This window comes from Sitophilus oryzae, unplaced genomic scaffold (assembly GCF_002938485.1).
Source record: "Sitophilus oryzae breed Bouriz unplaced genomic scaffold, Soryzae_2.0 scaffold_1816_pilon_pilon, whole genome shotgun sequence".
Taxonomy (NCBI): Eukaryota; Metazoa; Arthropoda; class Insecta; order Coleoptera; family Curculionidae; genus Sitophilus; species Sitophilus oryzae.
Genome location: NW_022146520.1, coordinates 800157 through 820147, shown reverse-complemented (window position 1 = coordinate 820147; position 19991 = coordinate 800157). Strand labels below are relative to the sequence as shown.

General features: G+C 33.1%; 1 protein-coding gene across 2 annotated transcripts in view; it reads right to left on the bottom strand.

Annotated features, from left to right (window-relative positions):
• LOC115883136 (neural cell adhesion molecule 2-like) overlaps positions 1-19751 on the bottom strand; it is a 472691-nt gene extending 452940 nt beyond the window's left edge. For both annotated transcript variants that reach the window (XM_030901447.1, XM_030901448.1), the window contains exon 1: positions 19622-19751. In XM_030901447.1, the coding sequence (XP_030757307.1) occupies positions 19622-19749 (128 nt within the window). In that variant the 5' untranslated portion in view covers positions 19750-19751. The remainder of the gene's footprint in view (positions 1-19621) is intronic.
• Positions 19752-19991: the final 240 nt, after the last annotated feature.

The window sequence follows — 19991 nt, the reverse complement described above, 5'->3', positions numbered from 1 at the left end:
TGAAAGGAATGTTTTGAAATAAAATAAAATTTTCGAAAACTCTATTTGTAATAAAAAAAAATTAATCAAAAAACAATTACATGTCATAACCATTAATAAATAGACTGTTATTCTAAACCTCTCTATTAAATCTACTTTAAATGGCAATAACTGGGAGCAGTAACGGCGAGAAATGAGTTTAGGCTCTCGCTCTGCTTCGGGAAATAAATTAACTCGTTCGAGACTTCGCCCCCAGCTTAATTTCTTAACAGGCCCTTCAGAGCGCCCGACGACTGCGAGAGTCATTTTTCACTAGGGAAGGTGCAAATAAAATAGATTTATTACCGTTACTAAATATCTTAAACAACGGCCCGAGTCCCCTAACTAAATGCCCTATTTTTTCCGGGAAGGGCAGATTATTAGAGATGCTGTCATTCGGTGACTGCTCGATTGTTTTTGTTTAAATCTTTGGATCTATGGAGAGAGATACTTCGGTTAATTTTAAGAAAAAAACTAAAGAGACTAGACTAAACATTTTTAGTTTGATTGTGTACAATGTCCCATTTTAGTGGCAAATAAGAATTCTATAGCTCATTGGTAAAGATAAAACTTGCGGTTTTTATAAACCTTAAATATATTTTTTTAAAATAGATAAAATTGGACTCCTTATTTTCCATGATACAGGATAATTTTAAAATTTTAAATAATAATAGCTCCCGTATATAGCGTTTAACGCCTTGGGAGTAGCAAGATACAGCTTGCCATACTAGAGCCGTTCAGTATACAAGGAAGGTAATGTGGCTAGCATTACGCTTCAACCGCCCATTATTACCTCAGGATTGTGAATCCCAAGTACTCATTTAAGGCTGAGTCGACCTAGGTACCCAAACTATTTTTATTTTAATAAAAAATAGTCGGCTGATGCAATGCTGGGTGTGGGATTCAAACCCACTACCTTGAGATTGGTAGACGAGAGCCTGTACCTCTACGCCACCGGGCACAATCTCTAAAAAATTTTATTCTGCTCTATTTTAAAATTTTAATTTTTAGAATCTTGTATCTCAATTTTCTGTCAACTTATATACAGGGTGGTCCGATCTGTAATCCGGAAACTTCGGCAGCATATTCTGCAAAAAAAAAGTAAATTCTAAGAAAAGGTTTCTTGATAAAAATCGCTACGAGTAATGGTTCTCGAGATATTTGAACATCATTGACATAAATTAAACATGTTGACTAAAAAGTTATTAGACTGAAATTAGAAAACATTTGAGATAAAATCAAAGATAAAATTTCTACTCCCTGTATCTCCGAAGCTAAGCATTTTAGGACATACATTTATACGAACTTTTTTACTTATTTTTATCTGCAGAATATGCTGCCGAATCTTCCGGAATACAGTTCGGACCACTCTGTATATTAATTGTAAAAGCTGAATGTTATGAAACACTTACAATGATTCCAGCGGTATATTTAGTTTGTTTCTTAACAATTTCATTATATAAATATTGATCAATTTTAAAGTATTTCAAATTGTCTCTCTATTTGTCAAGAAACTAATTTGTTTTTAAAAAGTTGTGTATATTTGAAAAAATATACCACCGACATACGACTTATTTTAATAAAAAATAAATAAAATCAATCTTTGTTTCAAAGTTCATTCAAATGATTGTTTTTCAATAATTGTGTGTGTTTTTACATAATTCATGATATTATGAGTACAAATTATTTGTTTAAAACACTCACACACATTTCAATCATTTTTTATTTTATTATATATACATTTTTATATACACTATCTATTTTTAGTATTTAATGTTATAATTCAAGATGGAATTTATAGTGTTAATTTAATAATAGTTTAATAACAGTTTCAATAAAAAGCACTAGTTACCTACTACAAAATACTAATTTTAAAGTTTAAACGCACATTTCGTTAGCATTTTATAAATTGGTAGTGGAAGCAAGAGTAACAATACCAATTGGTTGTAACAATTTACCAGATTTACCTAATTGATAGGAAAGTTACCCTAAATAAAAAAAAAATAAAAATGTCGATCTTAAACCTTTATCAGCGATAGTTATAAATTCCTATAAAAATTAATCTTAAAGGGAAAGCATCATTTACTGGAATATATATGAAATATTATATTCTGAGGATTGTGCTTAAAAATATGTTGTGTAGAAAATTATAATAAAATGAGATTTAGGGAGAATATGCGAGAGTTATAATGTTGATGAGATGGGAGTGTTATAATGGGACAGAGTATCATAAAATAGTAGTACTGTAATCTGAAATTACAGTACCTTTGTTGCGGGTTCATTTCTGTACAATACAATAGCCGTTACTCGCTGACAAGTATTCGACACACATAAAGAAGATGGTCACGCAAAGCGTTTTCTTTCATGAGCTTTTCTGTGACTGAAAAGCCCGATACGTGATGTTATCTGCCTACCGCACTCCGGACATTCAAAAATCTCATTGCTTTGTTGCCTCTTTACTTTTTGGTTGTCGCTGTTAGTTAACAGTTAACTCAGTTGAGTTAACTAGGTACAACTCTTCTCCATTGAGTTCTATTGTGAGCTGCTTTTTCCCACTCATTCTGCATGTTAAACCCCTTTAAGTTTTCGTGGAAAGTGTCCTTGTACCTTTTCAGTTGTCGACCCGGCCTCCTCTTATCGTCTACAAGCTCACCGTAAAGCAGAGATTTTGGTATGCGGTTTTCTTGCATTCTGCATACGTGACCAGCCCATCTTAAGCGGGACTTTGTGACCATGACTTCAATACTCTCGCAGTTAGCTTTTTTAAGGACCGATACGTTTGAGACATGATGGGACCACCGGATTCTTAAGAGTTGTCTAAGGTGTCTCTGTTGCAACTTGTTTAATGCGTTCATGTGTCGGTGGTATGGCACCCAGGTTTCACTCCCATATAACATGGTGGGGATTATAATTGCTCGGTACACTGCACGTTTTGTTTTTGTACTCAAATCATGATTGTAGAAAACCCTGTCTTTTAATTTCCAGAATGCTCTTGAGGCGCTACTAATCCTGTGCTGAATTTCAGAGTCAATATTGGCTCAAATCAAACTGCCAAGGTAATTGAATTCCGGTACATATTTCAATAGTTCTTCTCCGATTTTTATAGCATTGTTGTGATCTTCCGGGGGAGTGCACATGATTTTAGTTTTGTCGATGTTTAGCTTAAGGCCCAAAGCCTCGTATACCCAGGTATATGTGTTCAACATTTCTTGTAATTGTTATATTGTAGTATTTTTATGTTGAACAGACCGCCATCATATCTGTATCTAATGCCCAATCCTCTCTCCTGCAGTTTGCTGTCCATTAAAAGGGAGAGCGCTGCCATGAATATGTTGAATAGGAGAGGCGCTAAGACGCATCCCTGCCTAACTCCTGTATTTGTTAGGAATGGTTCGCTCAGTGATCCATGATGTGACACTCTTGACTTGTTGTTATGGAGGCTTTTACAAACTGTAAGAAATTTGTTGGGTATTCCGAACATTTCTGTACATTCTTTGTACAATGTACATAAAATCCTTATTGTAATAATGCACATAAATGTACAAAAATTCACATTAATTATTTTTTTTGGCTTATACATTATACATACTTCGACACTCTAAATTACTTCTGTGATTTAATTATTGTGGTGAAAATTATAGACGCATGTGTCACTAACCCTTTTAACATTGTTAGTAACTGATTGAATTTGCCTAGTATACCCTACAAAATAGCCAACAAAGTAGAACGTGAACCGAGAAATAAAAAAAGCTTTTCGTAAATTGTGGTTAATTTGGGCAATTTTAAATGGTAACAGCAAATTTATCAACCTTAATTGTGTATTTACTATTTTATTAATTTTTATAAGATATATTTCATATATTTGCCAAAAAAAATTGTCATGCAATATCGTACCTTAAGTGAAGTATTCATCTTCGCAATTTATGTTTATATGATATACATTTTATAAAAATGATAAAAGCTAAAATATAAAGTAGTCGTTTCCAATAAACTTTACTTTACTTTTATTATTAATATGTATAACTTTATTGTATCTTATTCTTCTTAAAAAATGGACAGTTCTTAAATTATGGCTGATTATTGGAAATTATGATCGGTATTTTAATCATTGTAAAATTGATGTAATATTAAAATTGTCGTACCCTCTTAAAATATTAAATAATGCTATATGAAAAACTCATAATTATAAATGTTACCAACAGTGCCAAAAATTATAATGAAATATATTTCGGCAAAATATACGATATTATGATTCACATTTTATAGAAAAATATAAAATATGAAAAGCAAATTTAATAATCGTTTCAAACATATTCATTTTTATTCTTTAGAATATATTTAAAATCGATATTAAAATAACAACAAAACTATTTAATTAAACATCAAAAAAACTATTTAATTAAACATCAAAAAAACTATTTAATTATTGTTTAAGTCTGACTCGGGTTTTTTAAATTATTTAACCTGATTATATTCATCGCAACTATATTGATGAGCGCTAATGAACATTGAATAAGGAAAATCGAGCCAATTGAAATATTCGTATTTGAAAAAAAATAATTGGCCTATATATTACACAAATTATCAGTTAATTTGAAAATCTAAAAATACTAATCAGATAGCCCTGATAAAGTGGCCATGAGAATGTGCGATTAGTTTTTTGATTTTCTTAAAAGTAACGATAGGAAAAAATAAAAATTTTCAAAAAAAAATTGATTTTCTCAAAAACTCAGTAATCCTTGAAATTTTTAAAACTTTTTTGTTGGCTCTTGGTGAACATACCAAGGCACAACTTTGCCCCGTATGTTCGTATTTATTACAGTTACCAAAATACCAATGCTCGTACCTCGAATTTGTAGCACCCTGTATACTTATTTTAAAAGGCTTCTACATAAATATTGTCCCTTGTCTTCAACCACAATTTATATCGAGACCGTAAAAAAATCTATAAAACCCTTTTAGCTTTATCTGGCAATATCGAAATCTGAAAGGCTTCCGCTGCCGCCAATATTTCTTGCACTCACTTTACTCTATTGATCTTGTGGGGCTTTCCAATTTGTTTCCTGTCGTTGTTCAAGCACGTAATGCAACATTGCCAGATAAATCAAATTGGAGTGGGGAAGAAAAACGAGTAGCGATCGTGAATTGCATGGGTGTTTTCGCTGGAAAAATTAGAATCCTATTTAAAATATTAACGTAGACATCTGTTGGAATCACAATAAGAATCGTAAAACTTTGAATTTATTATTGGAAGAAATACAGTGCGATCGAAATAAAAGGTACGTATGAGAGTCATGCCTATACATTTATTATTTTTTTTGTTTTATATAGTTAAAGGGCTGACCACACAAAAGCATCAGTAGAAAAAAGGTCTTATAAATTGTGCTTAATTTCTACCTTATCTGTTGGAATTACAATAATAATATAAAACTTTATTTTAAAATGTCGTTTCTTTTTTAATTTCATATAATATATATTTTTATACACTAATTATTAGCCGTCCAGATTAGTGACACCGAAAGTGCTGTATATTCCCCCACGGATTTACGACGACCCACAAGAGGTTCTTGTGGGTGAAAAGTTAGAGTCTATGGGATATGAAATTTTCATTCTCCTCACAGTGCCATACTCAGTACAGAGCGTAGGCTACCTGTAGCATGTACTTGTGATTTGTGTCGTTAGTGTACACGGGAACTACAGTTACACGGAACAAGTACACGGGAACTACAGTTTATCGCCGAATCCGAACGGCACTATTTGAGAACCTGTACTAGCAAATATACTCAAGGTGTTTTGCCATTTCCTTCCTTGAGGTGGCGCACAGTGCTTCGAACATATGGCTCTAGAGGACAAAAATCCAAAACTTTTCTTTTATTGTATTGCAAATGATGAGTACTCTCATTGTACTAAATGATGATGTTCTTAGTCCCACGTTTATGAAAAAAAAATCTTATAAATAATAATAATGTTGGAGCTGTGTTCCATCTAAGCAAATAATAAGTTATAGTATAAAAACGGTGTAAGTATTAAATAAATTTCTGTGATAAAAAAGAATTGAAATAACATTAGAACATGATTCCTACAATATAAGCCTAATATAAGATAAAAATGTTTTTATTTAATGAAAAAGAAACATTAATGTTATATTTAATTAAAAAAAAAACTTAAGATACTATAAATTTACTTTAGGACAACAAAATGCATAGATCGTAACTACTCTGATTCAGGAGAATCACTGCTGACAGAATCTTCCAAATTTATAGTATCCAAATCACAGGTAGATGAAGTATCCTCACATATAAGATATTTCTGTACATCATTTTCTAATATGTTACTTTTTCGCGTTGTTACTCTTCATTTTGTCGGTATGAGGGGTTCGGATGTTAATAGTTACCTCTTTAATAGACCATATTCATATATTATTTTTTCCTTTTCTTGGGCATAAGATTTTATAATAAATTGAAAGATGGACACTTTTTTTATGCGACGTTTCGCTCCAACATAGTGGACTTTTTCAGGTACAAGTGGTGTCTCATTTGACTGGAAGGTTTGGAAATACAAATAATTTTGAGTTCTTGTCCTTATGATCAAGCCAAGTATTAGCCAGATCGGCATTGCTTATCAATTTCACTCCATCTGAAAAGTATTATAAAATAAAGTTCGTCGCAAGCAGACGCAGGTGAACTATACAAAAATTAAAAGTGTATGAATATGGCAACAAAAATATTCAATAAATACGATATGTTTTGATATGTTTTTTTTTAAATGTCCTTTTGAAGTTTGAAAACGTAAAATTTTTATACCCATTTAAGAATCATCTTAAAAAATAAATAAAAACTAAACAATCACGAACTTGTTTAGAAATAAATTTAAAGTACATACCTTGTTTAACAATATCCATAGTGGCTTTCAATTAAGTACGTACCCGTTTAACTCCATAATATACAGAACTATGAATGTTATTCTTTTCACTGATGAGATAATGATCGCAAAATTTATTTTTAGTGAAAATAGTTGCTAACAAAAACGCTGTTTATGAAAAATAATATACAGGATGGTTGAACATTGCTATAAGTATAAAATTATATATTCAGATATTAGTAAATTTTAACTTATTTTTTGATTTTTGTCCATGGGACGAAGCACTGTGTGGCGGTTCGGTGGTCGCTCTATTTAGATAAATACATTATCATCTATTTTTAACCCTTTGTTGGTCCAGTCTAGTTGACGGAATATTTCTTCTAGTGGTACTGTAAACGGCACGAAAACCTGGTTTCCGTTAATTCCTCTATACATTTTTTTTTCTGATTACTTAATATAAATGTCTTTAAATTAAAACATTTGATGTATTAGTATGAAGTCAGAATTGTTTAATTTAATTAAAACTAAATTCATTAGAAATTTGGTATAAGTAATTACAAAATGACATTACACAAAAATTAAATATTTTTTTAAATTAAGACTTGAAACTTGATGTATAGTTAAAATAATACAATTTCTTTCAAACATATTTAAGTAGAGATTTACTCTAAGTAATTAATAATAGTATTAACTATTATTAGACATTAGGCTAAAAATTTGATTTTTATTAAATACAGTAGAAAAAATAGAGCATAAAAAGGAAATACTTAAGAAATTAATACTTTGTCAACCTATAAAATCTTTCAACCTACATAAAATACAATACAAATATTTTCTCGTTTCCTGAATAATTCTTATTCTCCGGCTAAAACATTTGTTTTTCTTTTTTTGTGAAGAACAAAAAAACTTCTACCTGTACCGTACATCGCGTGATCGAAAGACAAATAAAATACAAGCGTTTACATCTTTTTTTATGTTTCCCAGTTTCCTTCTGTGTCTTATCTCACCCCTTATCAGAAACGCAACGCGTCAACGATCTGTGGAAAAATACGGACGATATTTGGGGTTTATCCCACCCCTTGTAAAAATAGCTGAAGACTTTAGTCGAATGTTGTACAGGTGGTACGCTCCCAGCAAACATTTATCAATCATCATGTATACAGGGTGAGTTTTCTACGAAGTTCTTTATCGGTATCTTGGAAACTACTGGATCTAGAGAGTCGGTCAAATGGGGAACTAATTGAAGTTTTGTGAGGATAAACATATCCGCCTTTCGGATTTTTGAAAAAAATTATGGCTTACTAGATATTTCGAAAAAAAAAAAAAATTTCGCCTCTTTTAAAAATGCTCCATAATCCGTTATAATCCATTTTACACAAAAAGTTTCCAGAAAAAAGTTTTAGATAATCACATGCTTAATGAGGTTGTCTTCTCATAGCCAACTATGGTTTCCATTTAAAAAACATATGTTTGTGTCATTTGTCGAAAATTGCAGCCTTTAGTTGGTTGGAAAAAAACGGAGAACACAGTGTCACTAAGGAAGTGATTATCTACAACTTTTATCTGAAAACTTTTTGTCTAAAATGGATTATAATGGAATTAGGGAGCATTTTTAAAATAGCTTAAATTTGTTTTTTTTTTCGAAATATCTAGTAAGCCATAATCTCCGATCTACATATTGTAGTTCTCTAGAATCCTCTAATGCACGCCCAACCTGGAACACCCTGTATGTACTAAACCACACAATTAATATTGGGTTAGAAAATTTAATTTATATGCTAATATTTCTTACTGCATAGACATACTAGGGCTGGCATTTCTGGTCTTGGGTGCCGATTTCTGTGCATACAAAGAGTACGGTCAAAACGCTTAGCAAAATAAGATGTACTGAATAAAGACAGAAGGCAAGTATTTTTCCAAGCGCATGGAATCTAGCGTTAGATTAAGGGGTTATGTAATAAATACTTCGTATTTTTGCTTTCTTCGACTTACTAGAATGCCATAGCGATTCACACCTATACATGTAAACGCCGACCCAACGTTTCGCTTGCCAGCAGGGTATAATTTCAGTTATATTATATAATAATTGTATCTAAATGTCCAAATATAACGCTTTTTTCCTTGGTGCAATATGGATACTGTAATAAATATCTTTATAAAGAACTATACCATGTATCATCTCTGAAATTCTATAATAAATCTGTATTATTTATCTATATGTCGGATAATTTATAATTTAGTGATTAAATGTTAGACGTGGCAACATCTTTTATATTATCAGAATAAAGTTTCTTTGTATTATTGAAAGAAAGGTGACGCAATCGAAATATCGATTGTAAACGTGGTCCCGAGTCGGCTCTAGTAATCTATATGATCTATGGTAGAGCGGAGTGAGAGGGAAAGTTCGGTCAGAAAATAGACAGATTACATAAGGCAATCGGCGTCTGGCACATGTCGGACACGTAGTTCAGAAAAAAAACAAAAATAAAAGAAATCCGGCTCAGGAATTCTTTATCACCTTTTTATTGTTGGTTCGGAGAAATTTAGTTCAAAATCCGCATGATTATTAATTTAAACACCCGTTTTCCAATATATACATATATCAAATAAGATTTTATTCCTAGAAATATACTTTTAGTGTATAATATGATAATTATATTCGATTTCTCATCGGTACTCACATACATTGACAAAATTGAGAATATTTAACTTCCTCCTTTCCTCACCCAATTCCAAAGAGCTTTCGACGATTATTTAGCACGTGGTACGTTCCCACCAATTATCAATCGAAGCGTAAGAATTAATTGTAAGGTGGATACGTCAGGCTTTCGGCGCCGGCTTTACGAGAATACTTCCGCAGGATTAAAATGGAGAATCTGCATTTTCAAGGAGGAAACAGCGTTTGCCTTATATTAGAAATGTAAATCTTTAAGTAAGACGTCTGCTGGATTAGTAAGGAAAATAATGTGCTAACCATAAAATGGCTTTGAAGTTATTTATGTAATCCAAACTTGTTTAAAGAAGTTGAAAATCACTCTCTGAATCTCTCCGAAATTTTTAATTATAAAAAAAATAATAATAAAAAAAAATAATAAGGACTTCAAAATTCATGGAAAATAAAGGAAATTGAAATTATATTAATTGGACAAAAAGTGCTTAGTTTTAAACAACAAAAAAAAACTATTTAAAATAGCTAAATATAACTACTTAAAATACCTACTTTACTTTTTTTAGCAAATACATCATCATCATAAACCGTTGGAGTTTTATCAGGCTATGTACAAGGTGGACCATTTTGGATGTTTCTATAGGGTATCTAGGAAACCGTGAGAAATATTCAAATTTTGATACTGCAGTCTCGGGTTCTCTTTTTGAAAAAATTACAATGGCGCAAACGGATCGTGGCTATCTTGATCGGTTTCGAAGCTACAAGGGGATTCTCAAATTTTGTACTTTTTGAAGATGTTCGATAGTTTGTTTATTTCAACCAACCACGGTAAAATGAATGATACATTCTAAAGGCACTTTTCTGTGTAGAATGCAGTGGCGTAGTCAGACTTTTTTCGAAAAAAATATTTTTTGAGATATTAACTATACTTATGTTTTTTTTTAAATAGAACCCCCTGTATATTTTTAATTTTTCTTATTCAGCTTGGCATGGACTTCTCAAAAATATATAACACTTTATATTTATTTTCACTGTTAACCTCAACATTTCAAATTTTTCTTAAAATATCCACTTAGTAGATAGTAGGCCGCGCCGAGTAACAAAGTAAACGCTTGTCTTGGTGATCGGAACATACTTTTGATGGATGCGGGACATTTAATTTCAACAGATTGAAGTGTGTGTATTTTAAATAATAAAAAAATGAGTAAATTTGAAAATTTTGAGAAATATATATAATATGTTAGAATGTTATATCGAGTCTAACAAACATAAGCAAATGGCAGCTGATTTATATTTTGAGCGGTACCCAGAGCGCGAGCAACCAAACCCAGCCATTTTTAAAAGGTTAGAAGATAGTTTAATCAATTTTGGATCTTTTCAAAAACTGCGTCTGAAAAATTATCAGAGAAAAGATGAATAAAATCAATATATTAATGTCCTCGGAGCCGTAACACTAGATCCAACAACATCAAGTAGCAACATCAGCATTGAAATGCTGTTAGCGGCGGCGTGCGGAGACGGTACCAGCTATGTCTAGATAATAATGGGCAGCAGTCTGAACATTTAATTAAGTCTTTGTGTTTTTATTTTTGTTTTATATTAACTGAGAAGCCCGATTGAAGTAACCTCTTGAGTTTATATTAAAATATGTTCTTTTGTTTCTGTCACACTTATTTTTATTTGCTTCGCATTGTTCGATTTTATTTAATTGCTAATTCATGTATTCGGCTCCGAGGACATTTCTTTTTACTTCATCTTCTTTCTGATAATTTTTCGGACGCGGTTTTTGTAAAGATCCAAAATTGGATTAAACTATCTTCTAACCTTTTAAAAATGGCTGGGTTTGGTTGCTCGCGCTCTGGATACCGCTCAAAATATAAATCAGCTGCCATTTGCTTATGTTTGTTAGACTCAATATAACATTCTAACATATTATATTTCTCAAAATTTTCAAATTTACTCATTTTTTTATTATTTAAAATACACACACTTCTGTTGAAATGAAATGTACCGGATCCATCAAAGGTATGTTCCGATCACCAAGACAACCGTTCACTTTGTTACTCGGCGCGGCCTACTATATACTAAGAGGATATTTTAAGAAAAATTTGAAATGTTGATGTTAATAGTGAAAATAAATATAGAGTGTTATATATTTTCGAGAAGCCCATGCCAAGCTGAATAAGAAAATTTAAAAATATACAGGGAGTTCTATTTAAAAAAACATAAGTATAGTTAATATCTCAAAAAATATTTTTTTCGAAAAAAGTCTGACTACGCCACTGTATTGTACACAGAAAAGTGCCTTTAGAATGTATAATTCATTTTACTGTGGTTGCTGAAATAAACAAACTATCGAACATCTTCAAAAAGTACAAAATTTGGGAATCCCCCTTTAGCTTCGAAACCGATCAAGATAGCCACGATCCGTTTGCGCCATTGTATTTCAAAAAAAAAAGAACCCGAGACTGCAGCATTAAAATTTGAATATTTCTCACGCTTTCCTAGATACCCTATAGAAACAACCAAAGTGATCCACCCTGTACACTCTTATTTGCATTTTGAAAAACTGTTTTGGGCTTTCAGGCTGTCTGAGGCGTTAGTATTGCTAGTTTATACCAACAGTTCTCTGTAATAGTGTCATCTGTCAAACTACTTTGTTATTATCAAAGAAAGAAGCCAAGTCCCAGCTGAGCCGTGTATCAGCGTGTGTCATTTTGTGTTTTGGTAAATTTCTTTTGTTGTGCTGACAAACAGCGGTACCGGTACTAGAGGCGGCGTTTATAAATCGATATTAGTGTCCCTATGTGTTAATTTTTTAGTCGTAACGGTACCATTAATTTGTCGTTACCGCAGTCGGCGTGTTTATAAATCGCCAGTTAGTCAGTACTTTTTAGCTTTATAAACTGTTTCTTTATTTGTGGAATCTTTATTTATTTTTTTTCTCAGCTTAAAGCCAGTTTTAGCGACTAAGTCGGGATAATTCTTATCAACGACCTAATCGCGGTTCAACACAGTGCGAACGATAGAATGGGTAGAAAGAATTGTGGACTTCTGCATGGTAGAGATGATTCTTTCCGGGTTGTGAAGTTAAAGTTTTTTCATATTTTGTGATTTTCTCTTTTCTTGCATTTTTAATATTTTCGTCTAGTGGTATTGTGATATCCAGCAGGTAAGCATGTTTTTGTTTTTTATAGAAAACTACTATATCAGGTCTATTATGCTGCACAGTACGATCTGTGATGATGTCAGTATCGCAGTATACTTTTTCGTTTTCGTTTTCTACTATTTTTTCAGGTAAGTATCGGTTGTACAGTGTAATTTCATTTAAAAGATTTTCTTTTTTGCAGATTTCTTGGTGTTTTGCTCTCACTACCGGTTTTTCTTTATTTGTGAAATCTTTATAATATATCTAGTGTTATTAATTAGTTATTAAATTATTATTAATTAATTATTGTTTATTTTTGTTTCTTAAGCATACTTCAAAGAGAAAAAAGAATCAGTAAATGTGATCTAAGCGAGTAAGAAAAGATAAAAATTAAATGAGACGTTGGTCGCCTAAAACGTGAATAAGGAACCGCGTTAAATTCTGCAGAATTTAAATGCAGGGATAATTTGAAATCTGCGACTGGTGACGAGATGAATAACGGGAGGCGCTGTTTCGGATTATTCCCCAATCTGTGGCCGCCCTGATTAAGTCAACTTTTTGTATTCTCTTTTTTCCGGTGAATTAAAACCCACCGCCGAGCCATAAATATTAGGAGAATTAACATTTTCCGACCGTGAAAATTCCGGATTTTCTTCAGGTCAATGAAAACCAGAAGGTGTATTTTTTATGTTCAAAGATTTTCGTTATTAGTTACAATGGGTATAGAGAAATTTTTGATCAGTATAAAAAAGTATAAAAGACACGAAGAAAGAAGAAAATGTCTCCATTATTATACAGGGTCTCATTGAAATGGTGTAAAAAATCAGGAAGTGATAGTACTCCTAAAAATAGTAAAAAAAGCTCCTATAAGTATAGGGCGGAAAATGCTTAAGGGAGTTAGGGCACTGAAAGGGTGAATTTAAAAAACGGTTGTTTTGAAATTGCAGGCTTAAAAAACGAGATAAAATTTCGAAAAAAAATCCTCTGCCATAAATTTTGACCCTAAATCAAATGGTGATACTGAAAAATTATTTGGAAAAGCGAAAAGGGTAGTTTTTGCAAGGTTAGGGGGTTATTTCGTGAATAGCCGTCTGGAGACCGTCTGGAACAGGGCCTAATATATAAACTCACTCGCGTCATTCCTTGTGTAAGAATATCCAACCTCGTTAACAATATGCTGTCAAATAGAACATTCCAGGTTATAATGGGGAATAACAGGAGCAAAACTATGAAACTAAATGACGGTCTTCCTCAGGGGTCGGTTCTTGCCCCCATACTCTTCAGTCTATACATCGCGAACATGCCTGCAACTGAATCACGAAAATTTGATTATGCAGACGACTGGACATTGGCAACGGCGTACAGGAGGGTAGAGAATGCTGAAGTTGTACTTACCAGAGACATAGCAACCATTAGCGAGTATTTTAAAAAATGGAGACTCCAACCAAGTATCGTAAAAACTGAAATATCTGCCTTTCATCTCAATAATAAGATGACAAAGAGAGAATTGCGAGTGTACATGGACAACACACTACTCACTCACAATAAACATCTAAAATATCTCGGAGTTACTCTGGATAGGACGCTTACATTTAAAGAACACTTGACAAGAATGACGGCAAAGTTGAGAACACGTAACAACATACTTCAAAAATTATGTGGCACAACTTGGGGCTCATCAGAATCCACCCTGAGATCCTCTGCGCTGGGTTTGGTGTATCCTGTAGCAGAATACTGTGCTCCAGTGTGGCTTAATAGCAAACACACCCGTATGGTTGATATTCAATTAAACCAAACTATGCGCACTATATCAGGGACAATTCGACCAACACCTACAATATGGCTGCCCACTCTTAGCAACATAGCGCCTCCCAATTTGCGCCGAGAAGATGCCTTGGTCAGAGAGTTTACTAAAATAATGAATAACCCTCAGCTGCAGGTCCATGATGACGTACCACACATCCAGGGAAATCGACTACGATCAAGACACCCTCCATTGAAGACTGCACATGAGCTGTACCAAAATAATTTTGATATAAATGAGCGATGGAGGGAGAAATGGGAAAATGAGGCAGCTCCAATGTACCATGGTCTACCGTACGTTATTAATGAACCTGCAGGATTCGACCTTCCCCGTCGAACATGGACAACTCTTAACCGCATCAGAACTAACTGCGGAAGGTGTGCCGACTCTCTAAATAGGTGGGGAAAAATGCGGCTGAAGGGTCAGCCGCATGCGACTGTGGAGCTGACAGGCAGATTGTCAAACATATAGTGCAAGACTGCCCAATAAGAGCATGTACGGGCAACTCAGAAGATTTCCTTATAGCTACTCAGGAGGCAATTGATTATATACAAAGACTGGATATCTGTTTATGAGACGAATTAGCCTATTTTTTTTGTTGTGTATATTTTTTTTTCTTTGTTTATGCAGTTTTTTTTATCTACATATTTTTTTGTTGTTTATGCAGTTTTTTTATATAATTTTTTTTTGTTGTTTATACCATTCTGTGTCCTTTAACTTAAGATACTGTGATGTAAGCCATACGCTAAATAAATAAAAAATAAATAAATTCGTGAATAACTTTTTTGAGGTAATTTTTTTTGCAACGTGGGTTCATTTTTTGAAAACTACATACTTTTTCCTACAAAAAAGGTACTCTTGTTGTACATCGTCCAGAGCGAGAGTTTTCGAGAAAATTGAAGGCAGAGAGTTTGCTCTGATGGGTTGCTAACTGGTTAATCAACATAAACTTATGAAAGTTATGGCGGTTTAAAAGTAACCAAGTAGTTATTAAATAATTAATTGGAAAATTAAAATTTCATGATTTTTGAAACATCTTATTGCTTTAAAAACGAAATAAACCAATTACCAAAATTCCTTATTAAAATAATGCATTCCTTAATTCATTCATAGTAAATGTTTAAAGTGACCACCATTCATTTCAATGTAGACATCTGATCTTCTTCTCCACGATCTGCGTACCCTGTGGAATATCCTTGTCAATAATGCGTTGACATAGTTGCTCTTCAGTATTAATCGGCACTGAGTAAACCAAGTCTTTCAAGTGGCCCCAGAAGTAGAAATCTAGTGGATTATTTCGTTTTTTAAAGCAATAAAATGTTTTAAAAATCATGAAATTTTGATTTTTTCAATTAATTATTTGATAACTACCTGGTTACTTTTGAACCGCCATAACTTTCATAAGTTTATGTTGATTAACCAGTTAGCAACCGATCAGAGCAAACTCTTTGCCTTCAATTTTCTCGAAAACCATCGCTCTGGGCGATGTGCAACAAGAGTACCTTTTTTGTAGGACAAAGTATGTAGATTTCAAAAAATGAACCCACGGTGCAAAAAAAATAACCTCAAAAAAATTATTCACGAAACAACACCCTACCCTTGGAAAAACTACCCTTTTCGCTTTTCCAAATGATTTTTCAGTATCACTATTTAATTTAGGGTCAAAATGTATGGCAGAGCATTTTTTTTCGAAATTTTATCTCGTTTTTTAAGCCTGCAATTTCAAAACAACCGTTTTTTAAATTCACCCTTTCAGTGCCCCTAACTCCCTTAATATGCATTTTCCGCCCTATACTTATAGGAACTTTTTTTACTATTTTTAGGAGTACTATCACCCCCTTTTTTACACCACTTCAATGACACCCTGTATATTCGGTATTGTTAACCAATGCGAAAAAAATGCTGCCGTCCGGCAAATTATGTAATCTTAGACTTAGTGATAAGTGCCGAGTTAACTATAGTTACTTGCCAAAATCAGTTTCCTTTTATTCTTGAATAAACTAATAACATTAAGTGCATATTATTATTAAGTGCATATTATTACATCATCATCACTTTCAGCTAATTCAACTATTTCTAATTATGTTGGGCCCATTGTTATCTTTCGTTGGCTATGCGGGCCCAAGTTATCCTTTCTAGTTTTCTAATATTATGGTCTCATTTTAGGTTTGGTCCTCTTCTAGGTCTCTTAATTCCTCGTGGGTACCCTACTATAACTTTTGTAGCCTATCTGTTGTCCGTCTTTCTTGCCAGGTGTCCTACCCATTGAGCGGTACTCGAGGACTTGAGGGACTTGATTCTGAGGATGACATTATTACCTGCAGTTTCCTTAAAATGTCTGTTTTAAGTGTCCAGGTTTGGCACGCATAGGTCATGACTGGTAGTTCTTCTTTAAATAAAGTGGCATTCTATGTTAACTTTATTATTCTGTTGATTTCTGGTAGTAGAGATCTCGAGCTATGTATTAGTTTTCCAAATATATATTTTATTCTTCTGCTATTTCTAGTGATATTTATTAGAATGTCTTTTCTACTAGTTGGCTGCACATTATTTAATAATAATAGTTTTTGCTAAATTCATTTTGAGACCTACTAAATCTCAAGGTATACAATCTGAATATATTTGCCTTGGTATAGACGAGATTCAAATATATCAAGCGAACAAAAAAAATCATATGTTTGCTCGTACTCACTTTTTTGAAGACGCACTTTTACAATAACAGTATTAGATACAGTTTCAAGCCAATTTCCTTTTTTTGTTTTAAAACCCTCTATCTTTTATACCTCCATTTTTCCACCAAATACGCTCCTTATTCGAGGTTATTCTCTCCGCCAACGCGACCTTCTCCAAAGCCTCTTTAGAAAAGTAAACCTTCCAATAAAATACCCGTCTTAGGGCGACGGCCCGTCATCAATATCGCGGTTTTAACTGAAAAGCTTAAGCTAAAAAATGCTGCCGCGCGGCTTACGATTCCACGTCAGATTATAAAAAGAAAAATATATATAGCTGGCGGCGGAGGATTTTAGGAAATGGCATTTCGTCGTTGGAAAAACCGAGAAGAACAATTTTCTCGAGACGAATTTAAGTTTGTTTATTACTTTACTGTCCTTGAGGATTTGCTATATTTTTAAAGAAACGAAGGGTTTGAGTGGTGGGCTTAGGATTGTACGAAATTCTAAAAATAGAATTATTTTCTGCAAATTTCTAGTACTATTGACACTGAGATGGTCAGTATCTGCTTGGTTCATAAAATATACAATTAAAATTTTAATACTCTTTGGTTTTGCCCTACTAGGTAATCATTATTATTGTGTTTGGTAATGCAGCTCCTCAAAAAACTTGATATAAAAGACTTGATGTAGATCATAAAGACATTCAATGCACTGAGAAGTTATACTGGAACCAAACAGCACAAACAAAATCGTCCAAAAATTGTCCAATATCATGTCCAATCCCATACAAGTTAGAAGTGGGGTGCGACAGGATTGCGTGCTGTCTCCACTCCTATTTAATTTATACTCAGAAGCTATTTTCCAAGAGGCTCTGGAGGACGTGGAAATATGGGACAAAATTAATGGAGTGTGAATTAATAATATCCGCTACCCCGACGATACAGTCTTAATTGCAGATAATATACACGATCCACAACAACTGGTCAACAAGGTAGGAGAACAGAGCAAAGCAATGGGTTTAAACATCAACATTGAGAAATCCAAATTTATGATAATATCCAGAAATCCAGAAGTGTTTAAAACTCCATCTTAACATTTACACAAGGACCATAGTAAGAGTAGATAAATTTAAGTACTTAATTATGAATATTGGACAAGGAAATCAACTGTCGCATCGAACAAGCTCGGCAGGCATTCTTGAAGTTTCGGAAAGTATTTGTCTGTTCTGATTTTGACCTTAACCTTAGATTAAGATTCGTAAAGTGTTATGTGTGATCGGTGCTCCTTTATGGTATGGAAGGTTGAACATTGAAAGCAGCTGCCATCGACAAATTTCTTCGCCAGCTAGTTTACTGTCCATAATTTTGATACTGCATGAACCAAATACTGGCTAATTTTTATCGACTATTATTGACTATTTTTTGGATAATTTAGAATTAAAAGCGCATTTGTGTTCTAAAAGTAAACGAAATGAAACGCCCATGTGTGTTCCAACTCTATGAAAACAAAAGAAATGTCAATTTTTTTATTATCGTTAATAAGTTTAAAAATGTTACCAAAATGTGAGAGAAAAGTTGATTATGAGATAATAATCATGATTTTATTTCAATAATAAATTTTTCTTCACTGTTTGTTTTGCAATTGTACAGTTATTTTTTCCTTGCTCTGGTTGTATCAGTTTTAATTCAACAATTGCCCTTGCGTGCTCCGTCACAAAATATGTAATACCGTTTATCGGGCGATTAGAGAAATGTTCACCCAATATGGGTCGATCAAGAAATTCACTACTCAAAGATGATACCAAAACTAAAGTTGGAAATTTTTTAGGGGAAACTAGTTATAAGCGCTGGGTCTCGCTATTAAAGTTTTATTAAACATTCGCGTCTATTGGTAAATATGTGAGCAAAATGCGCATCTAGCGCCCAATCACTCAACAAGACATGCTACCAAATACTTATAGGACTTACATTTAATAGCTCTAATACGATGGAAAGTTTAGTCAAAAGCATAGAATCTTTGAAAGGCGCCTATAGGACTGCCAGAGAAATAATGGAGATCAAAGAAAAAGAACGTCTTTTTTAGACATCATAACGGCACCGAAGAAATGCGAGAGCGGTTACAAGTACGTAGAAGGCAAAACAAGGGGAGGAGGGTTTTCTTAGTCGGTAAGAATCCAACATTAGCAAATATCATACAACATTACTGCTTTGAAGGTGTGTAATGCAATATTTTTTCCACCTCATAAAAAATAAGCGCCCAGTCACTGGTTAAATATAGCAAAACTATATCATCGTTAGCTAGTCCTCCTTAGTTGATTTTAGTTTGTTGAGCAAAAAAGAATATCGATTTTTAATTGTTTAAAAACAAACATTTTTATAGTGCCAGTAATCTATTACCAGATAATCACCTAAGTTGTGCCAATTTAATGATTTAATGGTAAACATCCATACCTGTACAGTGGTTCTCCTATGCTTTCTTTAAACCATAGTACCATAGCAACTGCATCATCTTTGTCACGAGGGTTGATGTTACAGGGAAGACCTTTTTTCTTTCCCAGAACGCCATGTGTCTCTTCCATTGGAACTGAAACAAAATATAAATTTTAGAGAAAATATCCACCAAACAATATATAGTATATTTATCTAAACTTTGGTTGCACGTCATCAGTGACATCATGCGTCGTCTTATGGAGTTTGCTGGTTTGGTTTGGTCGTATTATAATGTGCAACCAAAGTTTTGTTAAATATACTATATTATTACTAGCGTGTACCAGCGACTTCGTTCGCGTCTAATTAATCATTTGTAATGGTGATGATAAAG